The sequence below is a fragment of the Maylandia zebra genome, linkage group LG22 (assembly GCF_041146795.1).
Source record: "Maylandia zebra isolate NMK-2024a linkage group LG22, Mzebra_GT3a, whole genome shotgun sequence".
NCBI lineage: Eukaryota > Metazoa > Chordata > Actinopteri > Cichliformes > Cichlidae > Maylandia > Maylandia zebra.
The window spans coordinates 28,984,373-29,009,511 of NC_135187.1; the positions used below are offsets into that span (position 1 = coordinate 28,984,373).

At 40.1% G+C, this 25,139-nt stretch overlaps 2 protein-coding genes across 2 annotated transcripts in view; one reads left to right on the forward strand and one right to left on the reverse strand.

The window, feature by feature from the left end:
* Nucleotides 1-25,139, forward strand: part of fam135b (family with sequence similarity 135 member B) — a 58,429-nt gene that overhangs the window by 21,248 nt on the left and 12,042 nt on the right. The window contains exons 5-13 of the mRNA XM_004564365.5: nucleotides 2,504-2,574; nucleotides 3,346-3,519; nucleotides 4,124-4,250; nucleotides 7,769-7,928; nucleotides 8,597-8,646; nucleotides 10,967-11,122; nucleotides 19,438-19,511; nucleotides 19,592-19,746; nucleotides 19,852-21,811. Coding sequence (XP_004564422.3) covers nucleotides 2,504-2,574; nucleotides 3,346-3,519; nucleotides 4,124-4,250; nucleotides 7,769-7,928; nucleotides 8,597-8,646; nucleotides 10,967-11,122; nucleotides 19,438-19,511; nucleotides 19,592-19,746; nucleotides 19,852-21,811 — 2,927 coding nt within the window. The remainder of the gene's footprint in view (nucleotides 1-2,503; nucleotides 2,575-3,345; nucleotides 3,520-4,123; nucleotides 4,251-7,768; nucleotides 7,929-8,596; nucleotides 8,647-10,966; nucleotides 11,123-19,437; nucleotides 19,512-19,591; nucleotides 19,747-19,851; nucleotides 21,812-25,139) is intronic.
* LOC106676613 (uncharacterized) lies at nucleotides 14,301-15,841 on the reverse strand. Its single transcript, XM_024798379.2, has 3 exons — nucleotides 15,285-15,841; nucleotides 14,823-15,139; nucleotides 14,301-14,614 (listed from the first exon to the last, which is right to left on the reverse strand). Exons 1-3 carry the CDS (start codon nucleotides 15,839-15,841, stop codon nucleotides 14,301-14,303), a joined length of 1,188 nt encoding a protein of 395 aa, XP_024654147.2.

Sequence of the window (25,139 nt, forward strand, 5' to 3'; positions counted from 1 at the left end):
TTACTGTGGAAGGATTCCTGCTTCTGCCAGAATGTGGATTTTCTGTCTCACATGACAACTAATTTTAGAAATTTTCATTAAACGTAGGTGTTGCTGTGGAGGTGTGGAGACAGAAGAGCTTAAAGGCATATCAGATTTCATCTGTAAGCTCTCCCGAAGGCTCCCCGCTCATTAACCTTCCGGAGGTTATCTGCTGTTCACAGCTACAGATAGCGCAGACGAAAATAGCCTCTCATTTCCCCTGTGCACACCCGATGTATTCTTAATCAATCACACCATCAATATCAGATGGATTTATACGTTTACTGTAAGCGCTACAAAAGTGGAACTACTTCTATTAAAATTTAACAGCGCTGCACACCAATCCTCAGAAGAGTCTGTTGCATCCATTTTCGGCCCCGGCTTTGTAGTTTCCTAATATCGTTTTCTTTTTCTTTTTTCACTTTGTTGTTCAGATTTATGCCTTTATTTTCTACCGCACTTTGAACATGAAAGTAATTGATTTTTTCAGCCCACATGAAAGACATAAATGCCGGAATACAGAGAACATAAACAGTTAATCAAAAAGAACACTAAAGTGGCTAAATCAGAATTGCAAACAAGGTTGGTTACATTAGCTTCTGTGCCAAATAGCAGCAAATCCATCATGTTCTTGTTGGTACCGTGTGATGGCCGTTCCCCTTCATTAATTCCGAATTTCTCCATTCACGTGAGTGACAGTAAATAAATGAGAGTCAGATCCTTCTCCACAGAGCACAAGTGGCTGCCGGATGGTTTGATGAGTGCAAAGATAATGTGAAAGCTGAGGCTACAGCTGTCACATCCACCTCTGGGAGATTTTTGAACATGTTAAATGAACCCTGTCATCTAGAAATGGCATTTATAAAAAAAATATGTTTTTGTGAAATATCAGAATCTACATACGTTGACTTTTACCAGCCTACCTGTGCTGCTTAAATCTGGATATGAACACTAGTCTAGTCTTCTGTGTGAAACACCCAACGGCCTCTTGCACTGATTTGTTGCACTTCCGTTCTGAAGTCTCAGTTTTGCATTCGCCATTGTGTCAGGATGGAAGCTGTTGGGTGTTATCAGCAGTGTTGGTCAAGTTACTTAAAAAAAGTAATTAGTTGCTGATTACTTCTCCAAGAAAGTAATCCCATTACTTTACTGATATTTATTTTCAGAAGTAAATAGTTACTTTATTACTTAGTTACATGATACACAACCCAAATACATACTAAAGCAATAGACCTTTCAGCCCAATTCTATTTTTTCTGCATAATCCATCATATAAAATTGAATCAAGTGAAAAACTTGTTTTATTAGTTTTAATCTTTTAGCTTTATGCACATTGCATTAAGCAAAAATGTAATTATATGAAACAGTCTTTGACTTGAACTTTGTTTAATAATTAAACCTATTTTTTTGCATATTCCAGCATATAACATAAAATAATGTTTTAGCGGCACTAAGTCCTGTCGCTCTTATATCTATGGTCACCTGGAGGTTTGCCCCGTGCTGCAGCGGTCATGTCAGTGGGAGGATCTCTGTGAATTTCACACTCCCGTGGCAGCGTGCTAGGTGCTTGCTCAGATTTGAAGTTAAATTTTTTGCTGTAGAAAGAAGTTTTCTTCCCACGCTGAGTGTACAGCAGATGCTAATGTTTTTGTCACTTTTTACGGAATCAAGTAACGTCAGTACGTCCATACTTTAAACGCTGCACAGTCGTACTCTCTCCCGCTCTCCATATTATCCATTATTGATCTACACACGTCTGTTGCTGCCACGGACGTCGCACGCTTTTACGTAATTGTCATGAGACACTCTCACAAACAAAATCATGGTCTACTAACACAGTAACGCAGTGTGCTTACAGGAAAGTGACAGTAATCTAATTAGGTTTTTTTTTCAATAGTAGTGCCTTACTTTACTCATTGCTTGAAAAAAGTAATCGGATTACGGTAACGCGTTACTGCCCATCTCTGGTTATCAGCTATTGCTAACTAGCTTGATTAGCAAGGTGCAGTTACAATTCTATGTGATATCAATGCTACATTTGGTTAGCAAATAAACAGGTGGAAGTAAATAAGTATAATCCAACACCGATTAAAATACACTAATGCAAAGGTACAGAGACCAAAACTCTCACAGACTCATGGGCCATTTGATGCCATGTCCAAAGCGAGTTAACCCACGTTCATTTTTATTTTACACCATAAAAAAGCATGTTTAGAAACCTGGTAAAAAGGGATCTGGCTTCTATGGAAAGTTTCCCCACCATAATAACTGTGTGGACGGACAGATTTGTGTACATCTGGACACTGTAGTTAGGGGCGTGGTCACCTTGGCAGACAGGGACCAGTTGAGGTAGCTGAACTTGACCTGTCTACATGAGTTTTTTTGGTTTGTTCTGTGATACAAAGATTATGATTATGATTATTTTGTGCCCAAGGTCTTTCAATATTTATGCATCAACAATCCTTATCGTTCCCATTTGCAGGTGGAGGAGGCCTTGAGTGAGGTGGATTTTCAGTTGAAGCTGGATCTTCATTTCACTGACAATGAGCAGCAGTAAGTTTCTGAACCACTTTGAAAATATGTGTTTGGTGTGTATTTGAGATGTGAAGTGAGCGACTTTCCCATTTGGCTGCTAGACATCACTTTAAGCACCTGATCACAAATATACGGCATACGATCCATGACTGCAGGGGTTTGTATGTTTGCTTGGGACAAAAGGAAGAAGAAGAAATATTTAGATTGTATCATCATTGTTGATATTGGATTATGAGTGAGCAGCTTTCCCAGTTATTTAAAACTGGTACTTGCTAAAGGCAGTTGCCCTGATATTTCCCACTCACTTAACAAAGAGATGCTCCTTTTAATGTGAATTTTTAGGCGCTACAGGGTCACACTTTTACTATCAGCAATAAAACCACTTCTTTAGTTAATCTGCACTCTGTGGCACAGATACAAAGATTATCAGATTTTAATTTTTTATGTATTATTTAATTCTCATTTTCAGTGCTGAAAAAAGCAGGCATTGAAATTCTGCTTATTTTTAACAGTCTACTCATAACATAAATAACAGTTATGATTCGTCATATTAAAAACTTTAACTGTAAATATTTTCATTAGTGTTTCCTGATTAATTTAATATACCAACGGAGAACAGTGTAGCATTATCTAATTAAAACATCTGAGTACTTCCATCAATGATGTTGTTTAGTTATTCTGTCCTTTGCTACATGAGCCATTCTAATGGAACAGCTGCAAACATTATGGACGATGGCAAAAAAGGACGATTTTCACTTAAAGAGTTGGGTTTTGTTTTTACTCCCTCAGGTTGGCTGATATAGCGACTGTCCCCTTGATCAGTAGTCGGACCCTCAGCCTCCATTTCCACCCGCGAAGAGGTCTCCACCACCACGTCCCTGTCATGTTCGACTATTTCCACCTGTCAGTCATTTCTGTCTCCATCCACGCTTCACTGGTTGCCTTACATCAGCCCCTGCTCAGGTAAAGTCTGGAAAGCTTGCAACTGTTTCGCATCCTGCAGACCCCGAATCTTCACATTACACAAATTTGTATCTGATTTGGTATGATCTCAGGAACCCAGCTATTCTTTTCACTGCACAATCTGCTAATCCGTTATCCAAACCTTGCTTGGATTCATTTTTGTTTCTTTATAAATAAGCCATTCATTTTGTAATCTATGGCTTTGAATGCTGTTTGGAGATGTGTTCAAGAAAAAAGGTCAACCATCTGCAATGAGCAGGTTTTAATTTTTTAAGTGAAAAATTTAACTGAAATGAAACCCATACAATCAAGCAGGCGAGAACGTGAGCTTGAACTGCTGGCACATCTTATAATATGATATATAATGTATCTCTTGGCGAGCTGAATGAATAATTTTCCAAACACTCATCTGATGAATTCAGCCGTCAGTGTCATAGTCGATGTTCCAACATGCATTACATAGATTACTGCAGCACTTGACTGATTGCAGCAGAACTGCTCTTATTTCTCAGTTCATGTCTTCCTTCAGAGTCACAAACACTAAATACAACACAAACATTATTCATGCTTTGCCCCTGCTGTGTCATCCCTGCCCTCTCTCCAGCTTTGCCCGTACAGGAAAGGGCTCCTGGCTTGGGAAGGGCTCGCCAGAGAGCACGAACGACCCGTCCGCCATGTCTGTAGAGAACCTCATGTTCGGCGCTGGCTACTGCAAACCTGTCATCTCTGAGGTGTGTTAACCTTTAGCGGTTCAGCTGCTTTCAAATAGAAAGTCACACAAAGTCAAAGCCTATTTTGTCTCACAAAGCTGAAAACAAATGTCTCCCTTTGAGCTGGTTGTTCTCTTCTTTTTGTGAGCAAGCAGCTAAATGCCAAGCGATGACGTAAACAGAAAGGTTTAGGACAGAGGCCGACAGATTTAGCTGGGATTTGCTTGGGCATGTCATCCAGAAGCAACGGGATTTTGAGCTGGGAAGGGAGTCGTCCTGATTTGGATTACAGATTCCAGACCTTGTCTGTCCTTCGGAATCAGTCATTTGTTGGCACTATGCAGAATCCTGTAGGTTTTAAGACCAGAGGCCAACGTGGTGATTATCACTGTGCAGCGCTGTGGTGTTTCATACTATTTGTTGAAGCCGCTTGCCCAGGCTTGTAGGCTTCCAGGCTTAGCATCTGGAATTGATAGGAACTCCCACTGGAAATGATGGTGCTGTCTCTCATGCTTCTGGCTTATTTATAGCGCACTTAATTCACAATGAAATAAATAATAATCTATCATAATTACTAATCATGATCATATATGGCCTATAGCAAATTTATTTTATTGCCTTTTATTCACCTAGGCGTATATTAGTAAAAAGCTGTATTCAATAGTAGCAGGTGATAAAAGACACACATGACTCATGTTCATTATTGTGACTCAACAACTTCTTTCTTTAGTTTTGTAATTAGCCTTGATTCTGTGAGTGTGTAGCTAGCTGTCAGTCAATAGGAGAGAATGCAGCACTTTGGTTAACAAGCCCTACAGCTCACAGATAAAAGTGAGAAATCTGCAGGCGTACGGAGACACAACCAGTATGCAGCAGGCGTGTCAAACGTATGGGAAGCGGGCCCGAAAAGGCCTCATCAGAGGGTCCAGTGTGAAAAGATATCATTAAAAATCAGAGTGGTGATTCCAGCAATTTCTTTTTTCCAAAAGACTCATAAAAAGGTTTTGTGCATTTGTCGATCCACTGTGTGGGTGCATTTGAGACACAGTGCCACTTATTTATCATCATTTCTCCTGTAAATGGAAGATTCATGTATAAAGTTACATGCACTTCTTAAAACTAGAAGAAAATGTTTTATATTTCAATATGTTACAATGCAGTGAATGCTGTGAAAGCACGGGTGAATGATAGTTTTAATCTCACATAGATTCCTGTCTAGACTAGTTTGCATAGTTTACAGATAAGGAGCCACACAGTATCTCTTTGCACTATCAAGCAACTAGCCTGTCCTCGTGACTCTTTGGACTCGGAGCAAACAGTACTGAGCAGACAAAAGGAAACAAAAAGTGTCACCTTTTTCAAGTCTTCCAAGAATTGCAGAACCCAATGCAGCGGTGTACTCCCAACACAACTCGAATCTATGATAGTTTCACTGCTGCTGTTTTCAGGTATCACCGCATATCCAAAAATTATATTTTGGGGCTGTTGCTCCTTACCGAGTTTAGCTTTCTTGTGTATATTTGGTAATTACACCAACATAAGGTACAAAGAGTTTTTCCTCAGGTTTTATAACATGCATCTCTCAGGTCTCCGTGAACGTCACGGTCTGCACAGTAAATCCTAATGAGCTCCCAGGCCCCCACGCCACCTTGCCTCTCCTCCTCCCGGTTTTTACTCCCACCCCTGGCTGGGCGCTTTAATAAGCTCAGCGTTTAGCCAAGCGGGGGGGGTTCCGTTTGATCACAGTAATGAGTTGTGCTTGCAAGCGCCACGTACCACATAGCTGCAGGTGAAAGCTGCGCACAACGCTGCAGACTCTTTCACCTTTATTTATTTACAGCTTTTTACCCGCGGCTACGCTTAGTTTCCAGCACTTTCCCCCTTAACATGTGTCATTTTGTCTAAATCTTGTGCTTCTGCTGTAAGATAAGACTTTTTAAAATGTGGTGTTTCTTTGTGGAATGAAACGCTACCTGCATGCTTCAGAAGTAAACGGCTCCGTAGCCATAAACAAGCAGCAAACAGAAGCAGAAATCGACATCAGGTGAACTGTGGCAGATTTTAACCATTGTTAGTGTGCAGAGAAACTGTGCTTTTAGGATAATGACTAGTTTATGGGGGGAAAAAAGCTATTTTTCGGTGCATCTCGCTTACAGACTGTTCCCCAGCGGGCCTCTATAAAGCTAAAGAGAATTATGGAAGTAAACATACAGGTGTTCCTTCCTGGTTCGGGTATACTCCACTGGAGCAATTACAGAGTGTGCACAGGTATGATGATAGGGCCGGCAACTTTACTAGCTCAAGGGAAATTACAGTATGTCCTGATACTCAGGCATCACATGCCTTTTGGAGCTCTACGCTCCACAGAGGCAGCCAAAAATCTCGGCACTGGGTGGGAAGAACTCTGATGAGTGTTTGGGGTCAGGGACCATGGATGGTTGTAGGCATACTGTGATGACTCACGTCTAAAGTGATACAGTCTTTTTGGACCACTGTCTCTTCTAGAAGACTTCAAGGCTTTGGTGATTTGTAGTTGGTTGCACAGTGCCAGCAAATGCTATTAACGGCTTTGGTGAAGCACAGCTAGAGCCCGTCTTTCATTGTTAGAGAGCCATCTGCTGGAACAAAGGCCCATATTACAGCCCAGATTTTACTGGCCGATCAGAAAGCAGAGGTTTGTACTTGAGCTACCAGATCTTGTTGTTTTTATTATTTCTCTTTTTATGTGCTGGTTCCTCGTCAAGCAGCTTTTCACCTACATTTTAGCATACACTTATTTATGTAAGAAAGAAACACTCAGTGGTAAATGGGCTGGCAGGCAGATGAGTGAGCCACAGCAGACACTGATAGGGGTTAGTTGTTTTTGTTATACTTGATGACTCGCACCCTTTACATTCTGAGTTTCAGTTTCCTTCTTTTGGATGAAGTGCAAAATAACATGGTATAAAAATCACTTTTCTACACCAGCTACCAAACTGATGGTGGTGCTTTCCTGACGCAGATGCAATTTTTTGGGCACTATTTGGGGGATGACTCATCTACTCAAAACCATATCTACCTACAGGCACAAACAAAGGACCTGTGTTTGGACGTTTGATTCTAGTTCAGTGGATATAATGTGAAGCATAGTTAAATACTATTTCATACAGATTGTTGCACCGATTTTAAAAAGACTATTCTCCAAACAGTGCTTTGCTTCTTGGGCCAAGTTCCCACACCTGGGACCTCTGAAGGCCCTAAAGGGCTGCCATACATCCACGTGTGCCACATAAATGTCTTGATCTGCTTTTGCAGCTCACAGCTAGCTGTTTTTAAGAGGCATTTGTTTTATTGTATCAGATCTTCCAAGGAGTTATTGTGACTGCAAAAGTAAGCTTCTATTACTAAGAGGTCAGAGCAACAAACCTTCAAACCAGGCTATAGTAGAGCCTGTTAAGTTCAAGTATGTGTACATGTTTGTCATTAAAAGAGGACATTGTACTTGAGAGGTGGCTTGTGACCTACATAGTAGCTGACATTTCCTCTGTCCTTCTCCTCAGGGAAGTTTTTATGTGCCCAGTGAAAACTGCCTGCAGAGAGCTCATACGTGGCACCGGCGACTCTGTCGCCTCCTGTTGGTGGCACACAGAGGCCTGCACACGTACTACACAGCACTCATGAAGGAGATCCCACAGCTGCAGCAGATTCCTCTGGAATCAGGTGGCACATATATAGAAAGCCTTGGACCTGTTTCTTCATTAAAAGTCTAGTGAGATCTGAAAATAACATATTGGAACATTTTAATAATGCAGGAACTGTTTTTTTTTACGACAATGTAAATTATTAAAAAAATATGATTAAAACTGTAGAAAAAGTATTATTTTAATGACCTTGTCAGAAAGTAATTTAAAATCAGCCCAATAGAAATAGAGGACTAACATTAAACAGTTTACCTGTACTGAAAACTAAACTATAAGTACTGCTATTATTTGATGTACTTAGAGTACTTGTTGTGTATTCTGTAAACCTTTTTCCGACTCTGGTACAGTGACAGTATATTTCCGCTAAAACCTTAACTTCGTATATATGTAGTGGAGTACAAGCATGCTGATTGTAACCTCCAGTTTCCTGAACACAGTTTGATCACATGGTCTTAAGCAGTGAATGTAAAAGTTTCCGTATTTGCCCTTTTAGACGGGGCTTCGCGCAGCCTCTTAGCCGCTCAGTAAAACAAGCCATTTCTGTTCCCTTCACTTCAGCTTGTCTATATCTAAAACTGTGCACATATGCTTAACTTGTTTTATAAGATTTTCAAACTATATGTGTGTATGACCCCCTGTCACAGGATAACGAAAGTTAAAACTCCCCAAATATCTTTATTCCCACAGATGTGTCGCCTGTAGAAGAAACGCTAAATCAGCTGACAATAGAGCTACAGGTAAGTTCATGTCTTTGTATGATAGTAACAAACATATCTTATCTTATTGTATCTTTATAAATATTTTATTACACAAAAAGTAGGAAAAATGCAGGTTAATCTATAAGTAAAAATAATTAAACTTAACAATCAATCAAACCATTACTTGTATGTGAATTACTGACATAACGCTATTTTATTTTTAACCTCATCAACGCAGAGCACACACTGACAATAACAAAAATACTTTATTATAGAGCTCTATGTAAGAAAACATTACTTTTTTAGAGTCTAACCAACAAAGCAGCCTCTGTCACTTTTCACTTTGATATGTCACTAGTCCATAGTACCTGCTGTTTCCTGTTTGTTTCTATTCTAATACAAAAAAGCACCAGCACGCTAAGAATAGATTCACATTAAAAAAGTTATTTCTTTATATTGTTATGTGCTTCTAAGGAATCAAACGTCTTAATTTTTAAAGTGATCTGGAGCAAAAGTTTTCTAGACATTCTAACTCAACATTTTTAGTTCACTCCTTCTCACTGACCATTTATTAAGTCACTCAACACTGACCTATGAACTGTCAAGCAATCAAGTACAGGATGAGCCAGTGTTCTCACCGCACATAACAGAAACTTAGCAAAGAAAGACTTTTAAATACTATCTATAGGCACTTTGTTACGAGCAGCCTGTTAAAAAAAATCACGATTTGCTTCCATGTGTTTAGATGAATCTGCAAAAAATGCCAAAGACAACTTATAAAATAGTATTTTTACGCCAGTGAGGTGATTCCCAGAGAGCTATTAGTCAAAAACTTGGTGTATCTCATCATGGTGTGCAATGTGCTCTTAAAAAATTGGAGGTGACTGAGCAAGTGTCGGACAAAATAAGATATAGCAGACCTAATGATATATATCACAGATGAACAGTATCTGATTTAGGAAAAAATCCGAAGACTCATCAGAAAAGGACTCTGTGGAAGGGTGGTGATAGTATAAGTAGTGGTTATAAGTTTGGGGTTCAAATCATTGAGTGGGTCATCAGAGATATACAGATACAACTGGAGTTCTGATTGGCAACAGCTTTTTTTTAGCTTGACAATGACCCCAAACACACTGCAGTAAAAACATAGACACAGTGGAACATTATCAGTCATAGACAGGCCTCTCCAGAGTCCGGACCTCAACATTGCTGAAACAGTGTAACAGTTTGCTGTGGCTATAGCTCAGGAGGTAGCGCAGGTCAGCTGCTGATTGGAAGGTTGGTGGTTCGACCCCCGGCTCGCCCAGTCGGCATGACAAATATCCTCGTGTTGTACTAACCGACTTGCTCTCCAATGCATCCATCAGAGTATGAATGATAGTTAGAAAGCTCTCATAGTGCTTGTGTGAATGGGTGTGTATGGGGTGAATGTGGCGTGTTGTATAGAGTGCTTTGAGTACTCCGGGAGAGTAGAAAAGCGCTATATAAGAACCAGTCTAATTAACAGTGTGCAGTGTTCATCTTGACCAAAAAGCATAAAGCAGCCAACATCCAAAGAAGAGTGAATCCTGGAGAACTATTCCTGAAGGCTCCTTAAAGAAATGACATGAAAGCTTGACTAAGAGAGTTCAGGCTCTCGTGATCTTTATGTTTATGTGCGGGAATCTATTCTTAGTACTTATTTCATTTTACTTCCTTTAGTTTAGCTGAAAAAAAAGAAGTGTTTTAGTTCCCTCATTTTTTTGTCCCGTCATTGTTGTTGTCCTGATGGCGTTCACCTGTTATTATTATTCTCCATGCTGTGTGCAATTAGTTGGTTTTCTACTTCAGTCTTTGTCAGCTTGTTGTGTGATCTCCGTCTCACTCCTTTCCCTCTCTGTTTGTTACTACTAAAGTGCTTTTACCCTGGTTGTTTTTCTGCATTTGGTTTTAATTTCTGTGTTTTTCTGGCATCTCAGTGTGCATTGATATGTGCCTTAATCAGAATATGTTGGGGCATTTAATAAAATCTGTTTATGAGGCCGGAGCTTTTCAGTATAATGAAGCTATTAGATGATACCAGTAAAAATGGTCGTGATTAGTGTATAGGTGAGCAGCTGCCAACCAGTCAATCTAGGATCTGACAATTCTTCGCTGTGTAGGCAAACTGCCACTCCATACTTGAACATAAATTTCATATTAATAATCTGCCCACAGTCATTTTCATATCAGACAGATTGTAGACACTGTTTTCTTTGTAGGTATGAATATGTGAGCAGGACAATCACCCAGCCTTGGACTTGTGCATGCTTTATTCTGGGAGTTCTTTGAAATGCAACACTTTCAGCTAAATATTACAGGACTGCGTTTTTCTTTTCAGCTGCAAGAAGGCCACGAGAAGGTGGCGGAGCAGATCAGCAGGGACGTAAGCGAGCTCTGCTTCCAGCTGGCTGCTCTGTGGAGCTGCTTCCTGGAGGCCGCTGTGTTCAACCCCCACATCCTGTCCTATCTGGCCCAGGAGCACCACACGCTCAGGGTGAGAGTTCAGCTCCATCAAAGGCAGGCTTATACAATGTTCAAACGTCATCATTTGCCTCTCTGAGGTGCTGAGCCTTTATTAGGCCCTGGTGCCGATATGTTTAAATATAGTGATTGTGATCCACCCACGCTAAAATGCAAGAATACCACAGAACAATAAAACATGTTTCATAAGCACTGACATTTTGTCTCTGAAAGCAGCTCCTTAAAGGCATGTTGTCACCAGTTTTCAGAAAGTAACATGATACTGAACAGTCTGTCTAAGAAGAATCAAACTAACTTTCACATTGATGAGGAAAAACATGTCAAAGTTAAGCCCAATCAAGCATCAATAACTGTTATGCACTAAAAAAGTTCGGATGATTACCTATAGAAAGCACTGTTAAATTTGTCCATCATGAAGATAGTTTGGATACAGCGCTTTCACAGGACTCAATGCGCACTCGTGAAAAATGAAGTACAGCCTTATTGCTTCCAATTTGGAGGTTAAGTAGGAGCCAAGTGCTACTGATTAAGTGATCGTCCCAAAAAGGACTGACCTCTGTAAAAGCAGGGTGACACAGTCCTCCCAGGGGTGGACATCCCAGCAAATTCATCCCAAGATTACCTCAAGCAAAGCTCAGAGATATTACAAAAATTACTTTTTAGGAAGAGCTGCCAGGAGAAAGTATTGTCTCCCTAAAAAGAACATGGCAGCGACTTTGGTTGCATCTTAGCAAACCTCAAGACTTGAAAAATCCATCAATCAGATCAGACCTTCTACCTACTGTTTATCATCTTCTTCTTCTACTACTACCAATACTGGCTGCTCTCTGTTCACTGATCATCACCCACATCCTTAACCTTCAACACCTTCTTCCCAGATATCTGGCAACTCTTCCCTACCACCCAGGACCAGTTTTTGTGCTTTGCTCCTTCTTCAACTTCCAATATTTAATCCCTGTTCCTGCCTTCACTTGCTTCCTTTTCTTGACTTCCAAAGTCAACCTGCACCCTACCAACACGGTGTTGTAAAGATGAGTGGGCCAAAAATCCCCCCACAGTGATGTTAGAATCTAATAAAGTCATAGAGAAAGTGATTACTTCACATTCCCGCTAGTAAAGATGGTTCTATAAGCTCCTGAATGAGGTGTACTTAGTTTTTCACAGGAGTGCATAAAGTTCTGTAAAAAGAATATACATGTTACTGTCTCCTTAAAGTTTGGTATTGGAAATACATCTGATCCCATGACATCAATGTCTGTTTAAATACATGAAGATAATAAGATACCAGAGGCAGCCAAGTCAGTCTTTAAAAGGGGAGCTTTGTTCTCAATTCCAGCTCTGCATATTTATTCTTGGATTCTTCTAGAGTAACTGCACATGATTTAAATTTATTATTATACATCCATACTGACCCTCAGTTCATCCTCTGTCTAAATAAGCCTTATAAGCTCTCCCTCCCCTGCCCTTAAGCCTAGTTGACTTTCTCAAACAGAAGATTTGATCGCAGGTGAGTAAGGAGCATGAAAAGTCTGTGCTTAGCTTACTGACAGGGCTGGACTGGGACAAAAAAATCTGCCCGGGCATTTTGACTAGAGACAAGGTATTATAGGAAAAGCCATAAAGCCTTTGAATGGAAATAAACGCTGTTGTGACAGTGATATGCACTGTCTTGTTGGTATATGTATGATTTCTATACATGTTACATCAGGTCAAAACTTTGGTTGTAAGATTCAGATAATTATTCATTAAAAGCAAAACATTTTAAATGTTAATGCCCTACCTGGCCACCTGCCAAAACTTTGCTAGACCCGCCGCTGCACAGTTACCAGCTGTCAGCTACTTAGAAAAGGATCCTGGTGTTATTTGTCTCTCAGAAACAGTTCATAACTTCCCTTCAACTCATTCATGTCACCTAAAAGCTGTTTCTGAGGGGTGCAACGATACACAAAATTCACAGTTCGTTCGATACTTTGGTGTAACTGTTCGATATTATTTTATATGTTTTCAATACAAAAAAATGTTCATGCCTTTTTTAATTTGTCATTTATTAAAATTATAAACACATATTTTAACTCAAAAGTACAGTTGAGGCAATTGCCATGTTGTAACGAGCTTAACTTCTGTCTTGCTAGCTTGCACTGCGCTCAGTGGATCTGCACTCGACAGTGCAGCCTAGGCGGAGTAAAATGGTAAATGGCCTGTATTTGTTTAGCACTTTACGAGTCCCTAAGGACCCCAAAGCGCTTTACACATCCAGTCATCCACCCATTCACACACTGGTGATGGCAGCTACATTGTAGCCACAGCCACCCTGGGGCACACTGGCGCCACCGGGCCCTCTGACCACCACCAGTAGGCAGCGGGTGAAGTGTCTTGCCCAAGGACACAACGAGCGAGACTGTCCAAGCCGGGGCTCGAACCGGCAACCTTCTGATTACAAGGCGAACTCCCAACTCTTGAGCCACGATCGCAGTCGAACACAGTTCCACTGAGCGCTCAACACAGACAGCATCGTTAGAAGAAAAGTTGATAAAATAAATTAAAAGATTTTGTATTGTTCGATACATATGCGTACCGAACCGAAAGCAGTGTATCGAACGGTTCAATACCGATACGAGTATCGTTGCACCCCTACTGTTTCTCCAATCACCTGTTCAGCTCTGATGATTCAGTAAGGACATCTCCTGGTTTCATTTTCATGTTTCCCTCTCACCACCAGAGGTGGAAAGAGTACTCAAAATTTGTACTCAAGTACAAGTACTGTTACACTGGTTAAATTGTACTCAATTACAAGTAAAAGTACTGGTGTTAAAAAAATACTTGAGTAAAAGTACAAAGTACTGTTCTCAAAAACTACTCAGAGTATTAATTACTTTTTAACAGACTGATGTTTTATTCTGTTGTCAATAGCAGGCATTCAACTCGATTCACCAGTATAAATATTTATGTTCAAAGCACATTTTTCAGATGAACAAGGTATAGAAAGGTAACTTGTTTTGTAAATAAATGTAGATATAAAAGGAGGAATTTTGTTTGTTAAAACAATGACAAAAATGTTTCTGAACATGCGTAGAACCATTTAAACTTTTCCCCATACACTGAACAACAGGCAGGTAAGTGTCTTAAAGTCTTAGCATTTCTTTCACACTTTACTTTCTGAACCTTTTGTTCAGTTTCAGCAAGAGCTGGTTTTATAAATTAACAGAGGCAATCCGACTTCGTTTGGCAGTGAAGAGTAGACCAGCACAGCTAAAAAGTCGTTCACACGCAGCAGAAGCAGGCAGAGCTGTGTTCAGTTTAAGAGAGAGGTTTTTGATGGCTGAGAAGGAGTGCAGCAGCTCCATGGTGTCTGTGGCACAAGCAAGATAACCATCAAGCTCAACTGCACTTTGCAGCCTTCTGGAGATTGGTCTGGAGAAGAATTCATCTTCATCAGATGACTCTCTTTGCTGATCCTCACTCTCATGCTCTGTCGTTTCAAGATGTTGTTTGATGTATGTCAAGGCTGTAATTGCAAGTAGATAACACAATTTTGTTATTTAAATTTCAGTGATTATTCCTGAACACAAATTTAAAATCGGCAAATTCTCAAAAAGGATTGTTTAGTATTCAGGACAGACCATCAATAACTTACAATGTATTAGGTGAAATACTCACTTAAGCATGTGTTCAAATGTAAAAATACACAAAAATGGGATCACATGAATCCTTACCAGCCTCTGTTACATCTGCTCTGTCAGTCCAGGAAGTCTTGAACTTGGGTAAGAGGACTGCAGCTGCAGCCAACTCTGGATCCTCCATCATCGCTCCAAAACGCTTTTGAAGGCCATTTTGCAGGGCTCTGATGAGTGGCACGCATGTCTTGCTTGATGTCTCCAGCCTGCTAAGTTTGGACAGTAGTTGTTGGATTACTGGCAGGAGCCATCCCATAAAGGAAGTGGACTCAGACTGAAGGATGTTTGAAGCTTTCACCAGTGGCTTCATGGTGGTACAGTACTCCCTTAGGAATGCAACTTCTGCAGGACTCAACCTGTAAGACACAACAACAAAACCCACCATGACTATAATAGGGATCTTCTGATTTAATATTAAGAGTCTGCTCACGTTTTTAACCATCCATTAAGGAAAATTCACAAAATTTGAAACCATATTGGTAGGTGTCCAATTTTACTCACATTTTCACCTTGAACTCCTCACAAATGCTCCTGATGGCATCTTCCCCCTTCTCATCAATGATGCGTATTATCCTTTCAATGGCAAGGTAGGTTGAATTCCATCGTGTTGCATTGGGACGAATGATCTGTAGCTCACACTTGTCCTCTACCACTTCATTAGCCAAATGAGATCGGCCAGTTTTGTTCCAAATGGCCTGGCATTTTGCAAAGGTTGCACGGGAGAGCCTCTTGTAGGTTTCATTCATGCTCTCTGCTAGGGCAGCATCAGTTGTTGCCACAAGGTTTAGCAGGTGACATGCACATCGCTGATGAGGCGGAAGTTGATACTCCAAACCAGAGTCTTCATCAAGAATTGCACTTGCCTCATGGTAGTCCCTATGGTCAGTCAGGTCAATAGTTTCTGGGTCTGCTTCATCTTCAGCTTCATCTGCATCATTTTGTGCCCCAAACATGTGGAAGGCCTTGACAAAGTTGGATCCACCATCAGTTGTGGTTCTTACAACTTTGCCTCTAATCTTGTATTGGCAATGGATATCATCAAGCGCACCAGCAAGCATGTCAAATGTGTGAGACCCTCTCAATCTTTTGCATGCTAGTGCTGCAGATCTTCTTTCCAGGGACGCTTCCTCTATCCAATGGCATGTGACTCCAAGGTAACTTTTCTGATGAGCTGACCAACAATCAGTAGTGGTAGCAACAAATTTGACTTTATCCAATGCTGCAACCAAAGTCATCTTCATGTGATCAGCAGCTTCACAGATTCTGGCACGGACAGTGGGTCTGGAGATGACTTTGGCTTAAGGTTGTAATGTGGTAACCAATTCTTTGAAAGATGGCTGTTCTACCACTGCAAATGGCTGTAGACCCTCACATATGAAATTGATGACAAGCTTGTCAACAGTTGCTTGTGGAACATGTTTGTTTGCAGCTCTCAACATCAGGTCTGGTAACTTGGCTTGCGTATTTGCTGAGAGCTTGTTTGGTGTGGCTGTGGTCTTTCGCTGTCGAGATGTTGATGCCACAGTGATATTGTACTGCTCAGTCTTCGATGGATGTTTCCTCTGTAGAGATAAATATTATCATACGTCAGGTTCATACATTACTTCATAACATCACTGTGATTAACACTAAAAGAAAACACATTTTTAAAACATTATTCAACTAGACTTGAGCTAATCTTTGATTGTTGAGCATAGTATAAAAGAGTGGTGAATTGGTCAAATTTTGCAGATATATTGCTGTATTTATTCACAAGTGTAAACCAATTTTGAACGATCATTGCAAAAAACATGAATTTCTGTATACATTCTAAGTTCTGTAATATGTATACTATCTGTAAAAAGAGTATCGACCAATGTATCAGTATCTAAATTTTTAACTCCTTTTTATCAGTATCACCCTAAAGTTTTCAGTATTAGTCAGGTCCTAAAAATACTAAGAGAGCAAAATATGTGTATCTAGCAAATCTAATTTAAGAAAAGGGATCACATACACAAAAATGCTGCCCATACAGCTAACAAATAAAACCAATCCACATTATGTTCTTTAAAAAAATATATCATATTGGGAAACATATAACCCTACTGATTAAGAGCCATGTCACTATGATAGACCTATATCAGGCCAATGATACTGATCAACTGATCCATCAATCGGGCTCTGGTACATGTCAGCTGAGAGCTGGAAGATTAATTTGAGATGCAGCTCAGCACTGTGTTCAAGTTTGTTTGTTTTTTTGTGTGTTTGTTTTTTTAAATATAGGGCAGCTAATTGTAGGCCTGTGAGTTTTAAATGACTACAAGTTTAATTTATTGTAATGACGGTGGTTGTCCAAATAATAAGCTAAAACATTCCTACGAATTGTAGCTCAATTATGCATGCACACACGCACATTAGCTAGCTCCGTCTTATTTTAATATCAGGCTAACCAATGGCGGTGACAATATCTTAGCCAAACTAGTAACCTTAACACACATGAAAAATAAGAAAGCAATATCATACACGTATAGTTGTAAAACCTCTTACCTCAATGTGTTTTTTTAGATTAGATGCTGAAGTCTTGTAAGCTGAAATGACTGTAGAGGTCAAACAAAGTTTGCACTGCATCTGGACGCTGTCTCCTTTTCTTCCTCTGTACACGAAAAATTCCTCCAGGTATAGCCACGGGCACGCGTCCTCCGTCTTTTCTACGTCGTTTTCATGGTTGACAGTGTTGTCCTCTGTCTCCATTTTGGATTCTTTGTCTCCAAATCTTTCGTCTATAAAGTAGTTTATACTCCACCATTTAGCACCTCCAGACACCTGTGCCTGCTGCTGCAGCGGAGTTTATTCTTTGCTTACGTCTTAAATTGGCGCGGTTGCGATTGCACGGCCTTATTGGCTGCAAAAATGCAGACGAAAGGTTTGAATATTAATTCAAATTGTGGGCGTACTCAGTAGTGACTTTTGATTTTATAAGTAGCGAAGTAGATTACATGGTGTAAGTTGTACTCAAGTATGAGTAAAATTACACACTTGAAAAATTACTCGTAAAAGTACAAGTACCCAAAAAATGTACTTAATTACAGTAACGTGAGTATTTGTAATTCGTTACTTCCACCCCTGCTCACCACATATCCAAACCGATGTCATGACCAGCAGGTTTACAGCTGTGGCTCCAGCAAACATCAGCTGATACTAGAAATTAATATTAAAAAATTCTAACCACAGTTGATCAAGCGTAAACGTGCTGCTGTTGTTTAGCGCGACATCCGCTGGTTTCCTCTTTCTGGCACAAAGTGTGCGATAAACAAACAAAAGAGACGGGACTTGAGACAGAAAAGCCGATCAGCTGATCATTGATCAGTTTCATGATTGAAATAATAACAGGAGAGAGAGGGGAGAGAATGAGCAAACAAGAGGCAGCTGTGCAGCAAAGACACAGAATAACTCCAGCTTTGTGTCTTTTCCATTCTAGCTGAAGTTCGGGACAAACTGTGTTCCTTCTCAGCTCAATACGAAACACGTAATATTTTCCCTGAATATGAGACGATTCCGTTTTTTACGGGACGGTTGGCAACTCTACTAACTAACCTTATGAATAAAATAAAGTTCACTATCAGTAACATCATAGCACCCACCCAGCTGTATAGAAACTCCATTATGCTAGCTAGTACGCAGTATTATTATTGTAGCTGACTGTAAAAAGTCAGCACAACGAAAATAAAACTCCACCTAAACTCTGTTTATATCTGACCCAGATAGACTGCAGGTCACAACTTCTTACCTGAATTTTAGTTCACCTGACACTCAGACCGGCGGCCGCCTCGGGTCTCTGCTCCTCCTGCCTCCCCTTTCCCTCATCCACCTGCTGGCCTCTGTGGAAGCTTCGCCATAGAAGCCACCACCAAACAACTGAGTTATTTTTACACATCTGCCAGCATCTGGCCAATCCACCACCTTTCGTTGTTTATACCGTTAAAAAAAACAACAACAAAAAAACATCAGCCCATGAAAATGAAAAATCACCATCGGGCATACCGGGCAAATACCCAGTATGCCCGATGGCCAGTCCAGCTATGCTTACTGAATATGTGTAAGATCAGAGACAAAGGTTTAAATGATGTAATTTCATATCATGAACCCCTGATCAGTCATGTCCCATTAAATCAAGTTGTCCTTTTTTCCATGTACATAATTTATTCTGTTGTTAAATATTGAATACACTAATTTCCAATCTTGTGTAAAATGCATCAAACCTGTTGCCATTAACACAGCAGGCTTGCTGCTCCCTCTCTGAGTCCACATTTAAACTATGTTTAGTCTCATTGCTGATGCACTTGACTATTTGTGAGCTTTGAGTGTTTCAAAAGGAATCATTCAAATTATAAATGCCATTCTGGACCTCTATATCCTAAAGCTTTCTGAGCAATCTAATATGATTTCCCCTGCAGTTTCTATTAAATCACTGGGCTGTTTAATATGAAAATGTGCTACACAGTGGAGTAGCTCTCAAGCTTTTTTGTCTGTTTTTTGTGCTCATCAAATACTTGGTAAATTTTTCTTGCTTATTGAACCAAGAAATCGAACCCAACCATATGTCTGCCAGTGATCTGAGACTGAGACTGAGGCTCTTTTCAAAATTAATTTGTTTGTATGTCTTTGGAAACACAAGGTCAGGAGGTTCTCTGAGGCATACTTTTTCACCGAGCACCACAAAGAGATATCTCTGACATTTCAAGAGGAATTGTAAGTACCACCCCTGTCAGAAAGCTCATTCTGTGAGTGCAAAGAAGTATAATATTTAATATTGAATTGTCCTGATTTAGAATCAATAGACACAGCCAGATAGCTGCAGAAGTACGGAGCTCAGACTACTTGACCAAAATGCCTCCTTTACCTGTTGAGTGCCTGGACATCGATGGAGACTGGAACAGCCTGCCTATCATCTTTGAGGACAGATACGTGGAGTCTCCTCAAACACGTACTACAAAATATATATCTTCTGCTACCTGCTATTAACATATCATTACGTATTGTCTCAGGACCAAACTCTTGTTCTACAAACTGAATTTCTTTGTCTTTCCAGAGTACACATCACATGTGCCAATGCCTGCAACTGCTGATGAACAAACCAACTTAGATCTTGCCAAGAGGATTCTCGAAAGCAGCCAAGAAGCCGTATCACCAGCAGTACCCAATGACTCTCTGGGTAGTGAATGCACGGACCTGCCCTTGTATGTCTCGCTCACAGCAGACCAGAATAAGAGCGACACCAGATGTACCCAGATCATCATTCCTACTGAGGGCAGAACTGAACTTTCCGCAGCAGTGAAGGAAAACTTGACGGAAGCAGCAGAAAATCACAACCAAAATAAGGAGAGCTATAGTTCAGGAGAGATCTACGTTGCAAATAAGTCATGTGATCCTTGTAGAGGAGAGGCAATTTTGGCTCCCTCCTCAAGCTTTAGTCCCCTCACAGATTCTGCAGACAACAGTGACAAGTCTTCTCATCCTGTAACAGAAGTAATTGCCCAACTTTGTGATGCCACAAACCACAGCAAAGCAATAGAGAATGAAAACACTGAAGAGCAGCCTGACATTGCCATGCCTTTAAATCACTCAGTGGATGATGAAAGTGAGGATGTCCCTCCTATCAGTGTACCCGCTGGCTGTCCAGTAATACCACTCTTTCCGGGTGAGCTCAGAAAAGAGACGACTCATCGCGGAGGTTTGGTCGGCACCAAGGTCATGAAGCGCTCGTCCTCTGTTATTTCAGACTCTGGTATCGAGAGTGAGCCCAGCTCTGTAGCGTGGCCGGTGGAGGCCGCACTGCGAGGACGACCCCCTCTGGACTTTTCCAGCGAACGGGAGATCCCACAGCAAATAGTGTTAAATCATCCAGTGCACCGCAGCTATCTGGAAGGGCTGCAGATGGAGAGCAACGGCAGCCTTCCAAGTGGAGGTATACAGGCTTCACTTACATCAATTAGCTCTCTGCCCTATGAGGAGGATCAGCATCAGAGGCAGCTAAGCAAGCTGACCAAGTCTGTTTCTGCGCCGCAGATAAGTAGCCCAGAAGATGTAGAGGATGGCCATATGCTGCTCAACCAGGAAACAGATTGCAAGAGCTTAGTACAACATGAAGATTCATGTAGGACAAACTGTTCTTTGTACAGCAACCTGGATTCTGGACAGTCAGAATTATCACCATTAGACATGAGTTCATCATCAAATCCTGGCCATATTGTCAAGGAGAATGGGACCTCTGAAAAGTCAAACTCTCCACAGTACCTGTCAGAGACATACAGGATAAAGTCAGCGTCAAGCAGTGTTTCTGAAGTATTACTTTTACAAGAGTCTGCAGAAAGCCCTCATGTCAAGGAAAGTGCTGTTATTGGCAGCCAGAGGGAGAATACGAACAATCAAACACACATCAGTGGAGTAACCTCAGTGAAGAATATCTTTGTCGTTGAATCAGAAACAGTGCCCTGCAGCTGTGGAAACAAACCATGTGTGCATGAAAGTGCAACAGATCAGGAGAGGATTAACACGGGAGATGAGTGCCAAAGTTTCCATCAGACCCAACTATTCGGGCCTGAGAAACATGAATGTCTAGATCCCTCACAGATACTTATAAAACCTTCATGCTTCAGTGATCTGCCCAACAGTAACAGCACCACTCAGAGGCCAAGTGACCCCTTGGGTGTGACAAACAGAGAGATAGTGTCACCTGCTGATGTAAATGGAGTATCGAGCTGTGAGAAAGCACCTTTGGACTGCCAATCGAAGGCCACCAAGATCCCTAACTCAGGACTAGCCTTTGTGAACAAGAAGATGGTGGAGGTGGTGAACATGTCAGTCTCCTGTGCCCCAACCTGCCTCCCATTTTCATCCGTCCTGAGAGACTCTCCATCTATCAGTGGAATGTCCACTCGTCAGACTACCTCACCTATCACCCATCAGCCTCTGGGCTCCTTCGGTATCATCTCCTCATCTTCACTCAGTCCCCTGAACATGGATGAAGAGACAAATGAACGAATGCTGAAGTGAGTTTTTCTTTTTCCTAACAGGCATTCTACCTCTTTGTATCCCGCTAAGTTTATTAGTACACTTACTACTTACTTTTGTGTTGCTGCTCAATACAAAAAAGATATTTTAAAGTGCAAATCACATCCAATTTACAGAGTTTTAAGATCTATAAGCATATACAACTTTCTTGTGGTATTTACCAAGCAGTAACCTTTAGAAATGAAAAATTAAATGCATTAGCTAAGCCGGCAGGCCTAGCAATGCTTGCTAGCTTAGCTAATATATAATGTCTCATTGAAATGTGCTCAATTCTCTTTGCACTGCAAAGTAAAATAACTTTTCCCAAAGCAAACAAATAATATATGGGAATATATATGGGAATATGGGAAAAAGCAGAAATACACAAAGAATGATACACATACAATGCCAGTGCTAACAAAGAGACAAGACTTATGCTGCACTTTGGTTTGCAGAACAAGCAAGAGAATCAACAACCGCCTACTTAAAGAAGCACAAGTATATTTTCAATCTGAAGATCTTAAAACTCTGAGGTCTGAGTTGACAACACTGGCAACACCAACTCTAATCCCAACCTAACCATAATCAGTGGGAATTTGTCATATATGTTTTTTTTATGTGTTCCCTCAAGTTCTGGCAATGAGGGAATCAAGAAAAAAAAAATGGACACACTGAAAACTATTCATATTTATTCAAATAAAGGCATCTTTTACCTTTTTCTAAAAACTGTTTTAGGGTAGGACGAGGGTTAGGATTATGGTTACCACCTATGATGAATTTGGCCTAGGGTTAACTGGATGCTTCAAATAAACCTTAAACTTAGTTACCATTAAAATGTGGCATTAAACTGTTGACTTCGGTCAACACTGACCTACTGAGTAGCTGCAAATTTAAACATGTTATTAACATAGCTTTGCAAATGTTCTCAGTCCTATGACATCAGTTCTGTTATGCACTTTTAAAGTTCAAGGACCGATGTGATCAATTTCACAAGTTTTGAAGCGCAGTATTTAGCTTAAATGTCTGTATAACTATCTATTAAATATGTACAGTGTGTCTTGTACAACAAAGCTTGAAGACTTTCTTGATTAACACCCACCAAACACGGAAGATGGAAAAGAAAGTTGAGAATATAATGTTTTTGTTCTTTCTAAAGCTCTAGCCAATTAGTGTAAAAGTAAAGTAACCATCCTAGCAGATGTGCATCAAAATCTGTAGACATTTTTTCTGATAAATACTTGCTTGTGTCCAAAACATTGGGCTAGGGTTTGAGACTTGAGGTCATCACTAATGAGAATTTAGATCTCAGGGGGTTATGGTGGGCTGGATTTATGTTCAGGGTTCCTTTCTCAATTGGGTGTCAATAAAATTTTTTTCTAAAATTTAGCTCAATTTCTGAAGGAAAATTTTGTGTTATTTGAGTGTTATCATCATCCACACCAGCTGCAGGAAACAAGGCAGTGATTCTTGAGATAAGGGACAAAACATGTCTGGCAGATAAAACCCCAATTTTGTGGTTAAAAATATGCATACAAGTGTTAACCCAACTGCCTAAAAGACAAACCAAGGCAATGTTTATACAACAAAACTATGATTTTGCATTTTTTATAAATATATATTTATTTTAAATGGTACAGTACATTACCAGTACCTTAAAAATCCATTGTCCAGAAGCAGGTGTGATAATATTAAAATACAGAAAAAAAAATTTAAAGTAATGTAAAATTAAACATCATGGCTCTCGTCACTAAGTATTTAAGTCAATACCTTATATAATATCAAAATATGCAATTGAAACTTTATTTTTAAATATTTTTTAAGTGATTAAAATCGTGTCCAGAGTTTTTGTCAACACCATCAGATTTTTTTAAAAGTACAAAAAATCAGGAATTATTGTGGGTGGCTTACACTCTGAGGACCCCTTTACCACTTCCTGTTTGATACACATGCCATGAGGTCACTGCTGTGATAATTTGTTTGTTTTTATTTCATTTATTGCACACCTTTCTGATAAAACTCTGTGTCACAACCATAGTGCGTCAACACCAAAGTCGATGTAATTAATTATTTTTTTTGTAAAAACAGCCTCATTTAGGTAGATTGTAGAGGCCATCAGCAAATGATGAAAAACAAGATGGCTTCTGTCAGATAAACATGTGTTATGAGAGAAAGTCGGGTATTTTGTCAACACCATCAGATGTCAACACCATCAGGACTTTTGTCTGACCCTTTTTCTAATGGTGTTGACAAATGTCACAAAAGTGTTCTATTCACCATTTATATTAAGTTATTTTTTTACTAATATTTCAGTCATATTACTTCTTGTGTGTTTTACTGATATTTCTGCTTCACAGATGTGTCAAATATTATCAAATTTGCCTTATCTTGAATCTCATTGTTTATGTATACATTATTAATCCTGTAGAGGAATGCAGAGGAAAATGCTTAGTCCTCTGCATTTAACCCATTCACTCAGTGATGCAGTGGGCAGCTACCAATCCAGGATAGCCTCTGTTCATTGGATTTGAACGCCCAACCTTTCAATCATGTGGCATCTACTGAGCTAGCTGTGCCCCGAGAGTTGGTCTTTAAGTGATGATGCTTCCTGCTTCCGGGCCCACACTACTCTTATAGCCTGTTGTGCTGTTAAAATTTTTAATGCTTTTTATCTTGTTCTATTACATCTGAACAAGCCCCTAAAAACAGCCAGTGATCACTGCCAGCCTAACCATCGGGAATCCTCACGTTAACCTTTATCAAGTGGTAAAAAGTTAGCATTCATCCTCCAGCTTCACTGTGTTTATGTTATGCTAACACAGCTGTGTCGCTAGCGATCACGTAGCACATCACTATATACTAGCTAGCCCAACTTCAGTAACCTGACAATAGTCACTGCTGTTTAGTTTTCTGTCTCCCTTTATGTTGGAAGTGGTAGCAGAGCTGGTGTATCATGTTCAGGTGGAAACAAGCAATCTAACTTCTAACTCTGTTAAATTTCATATATTCTGTTTTCATGGATGCCTGGATGTTACACCTGGTAGAGCCACACACTGATCATTTTATTAAAGATGAAAGAATTTAGACAGTTTGTAACTCTCAGTGATGCCGCAGAGTTCCAAAGTCAAAGGAACTCTGAACCATCAAACTTAATGGCCGGATAGCATTTCTATTGCTTAATGCATAATTGTGTTGTGAATATTCATCCTTAATCTGTGAAAAAGCATAAGGTTCAGAAAAATTATAGTAATTACAAAATGGTACATTTCAGGCTAGAATAGCAAAGGTGAACCTGTCAGTAGAGGAACGAAAGAGAAGGAACAGGGATGA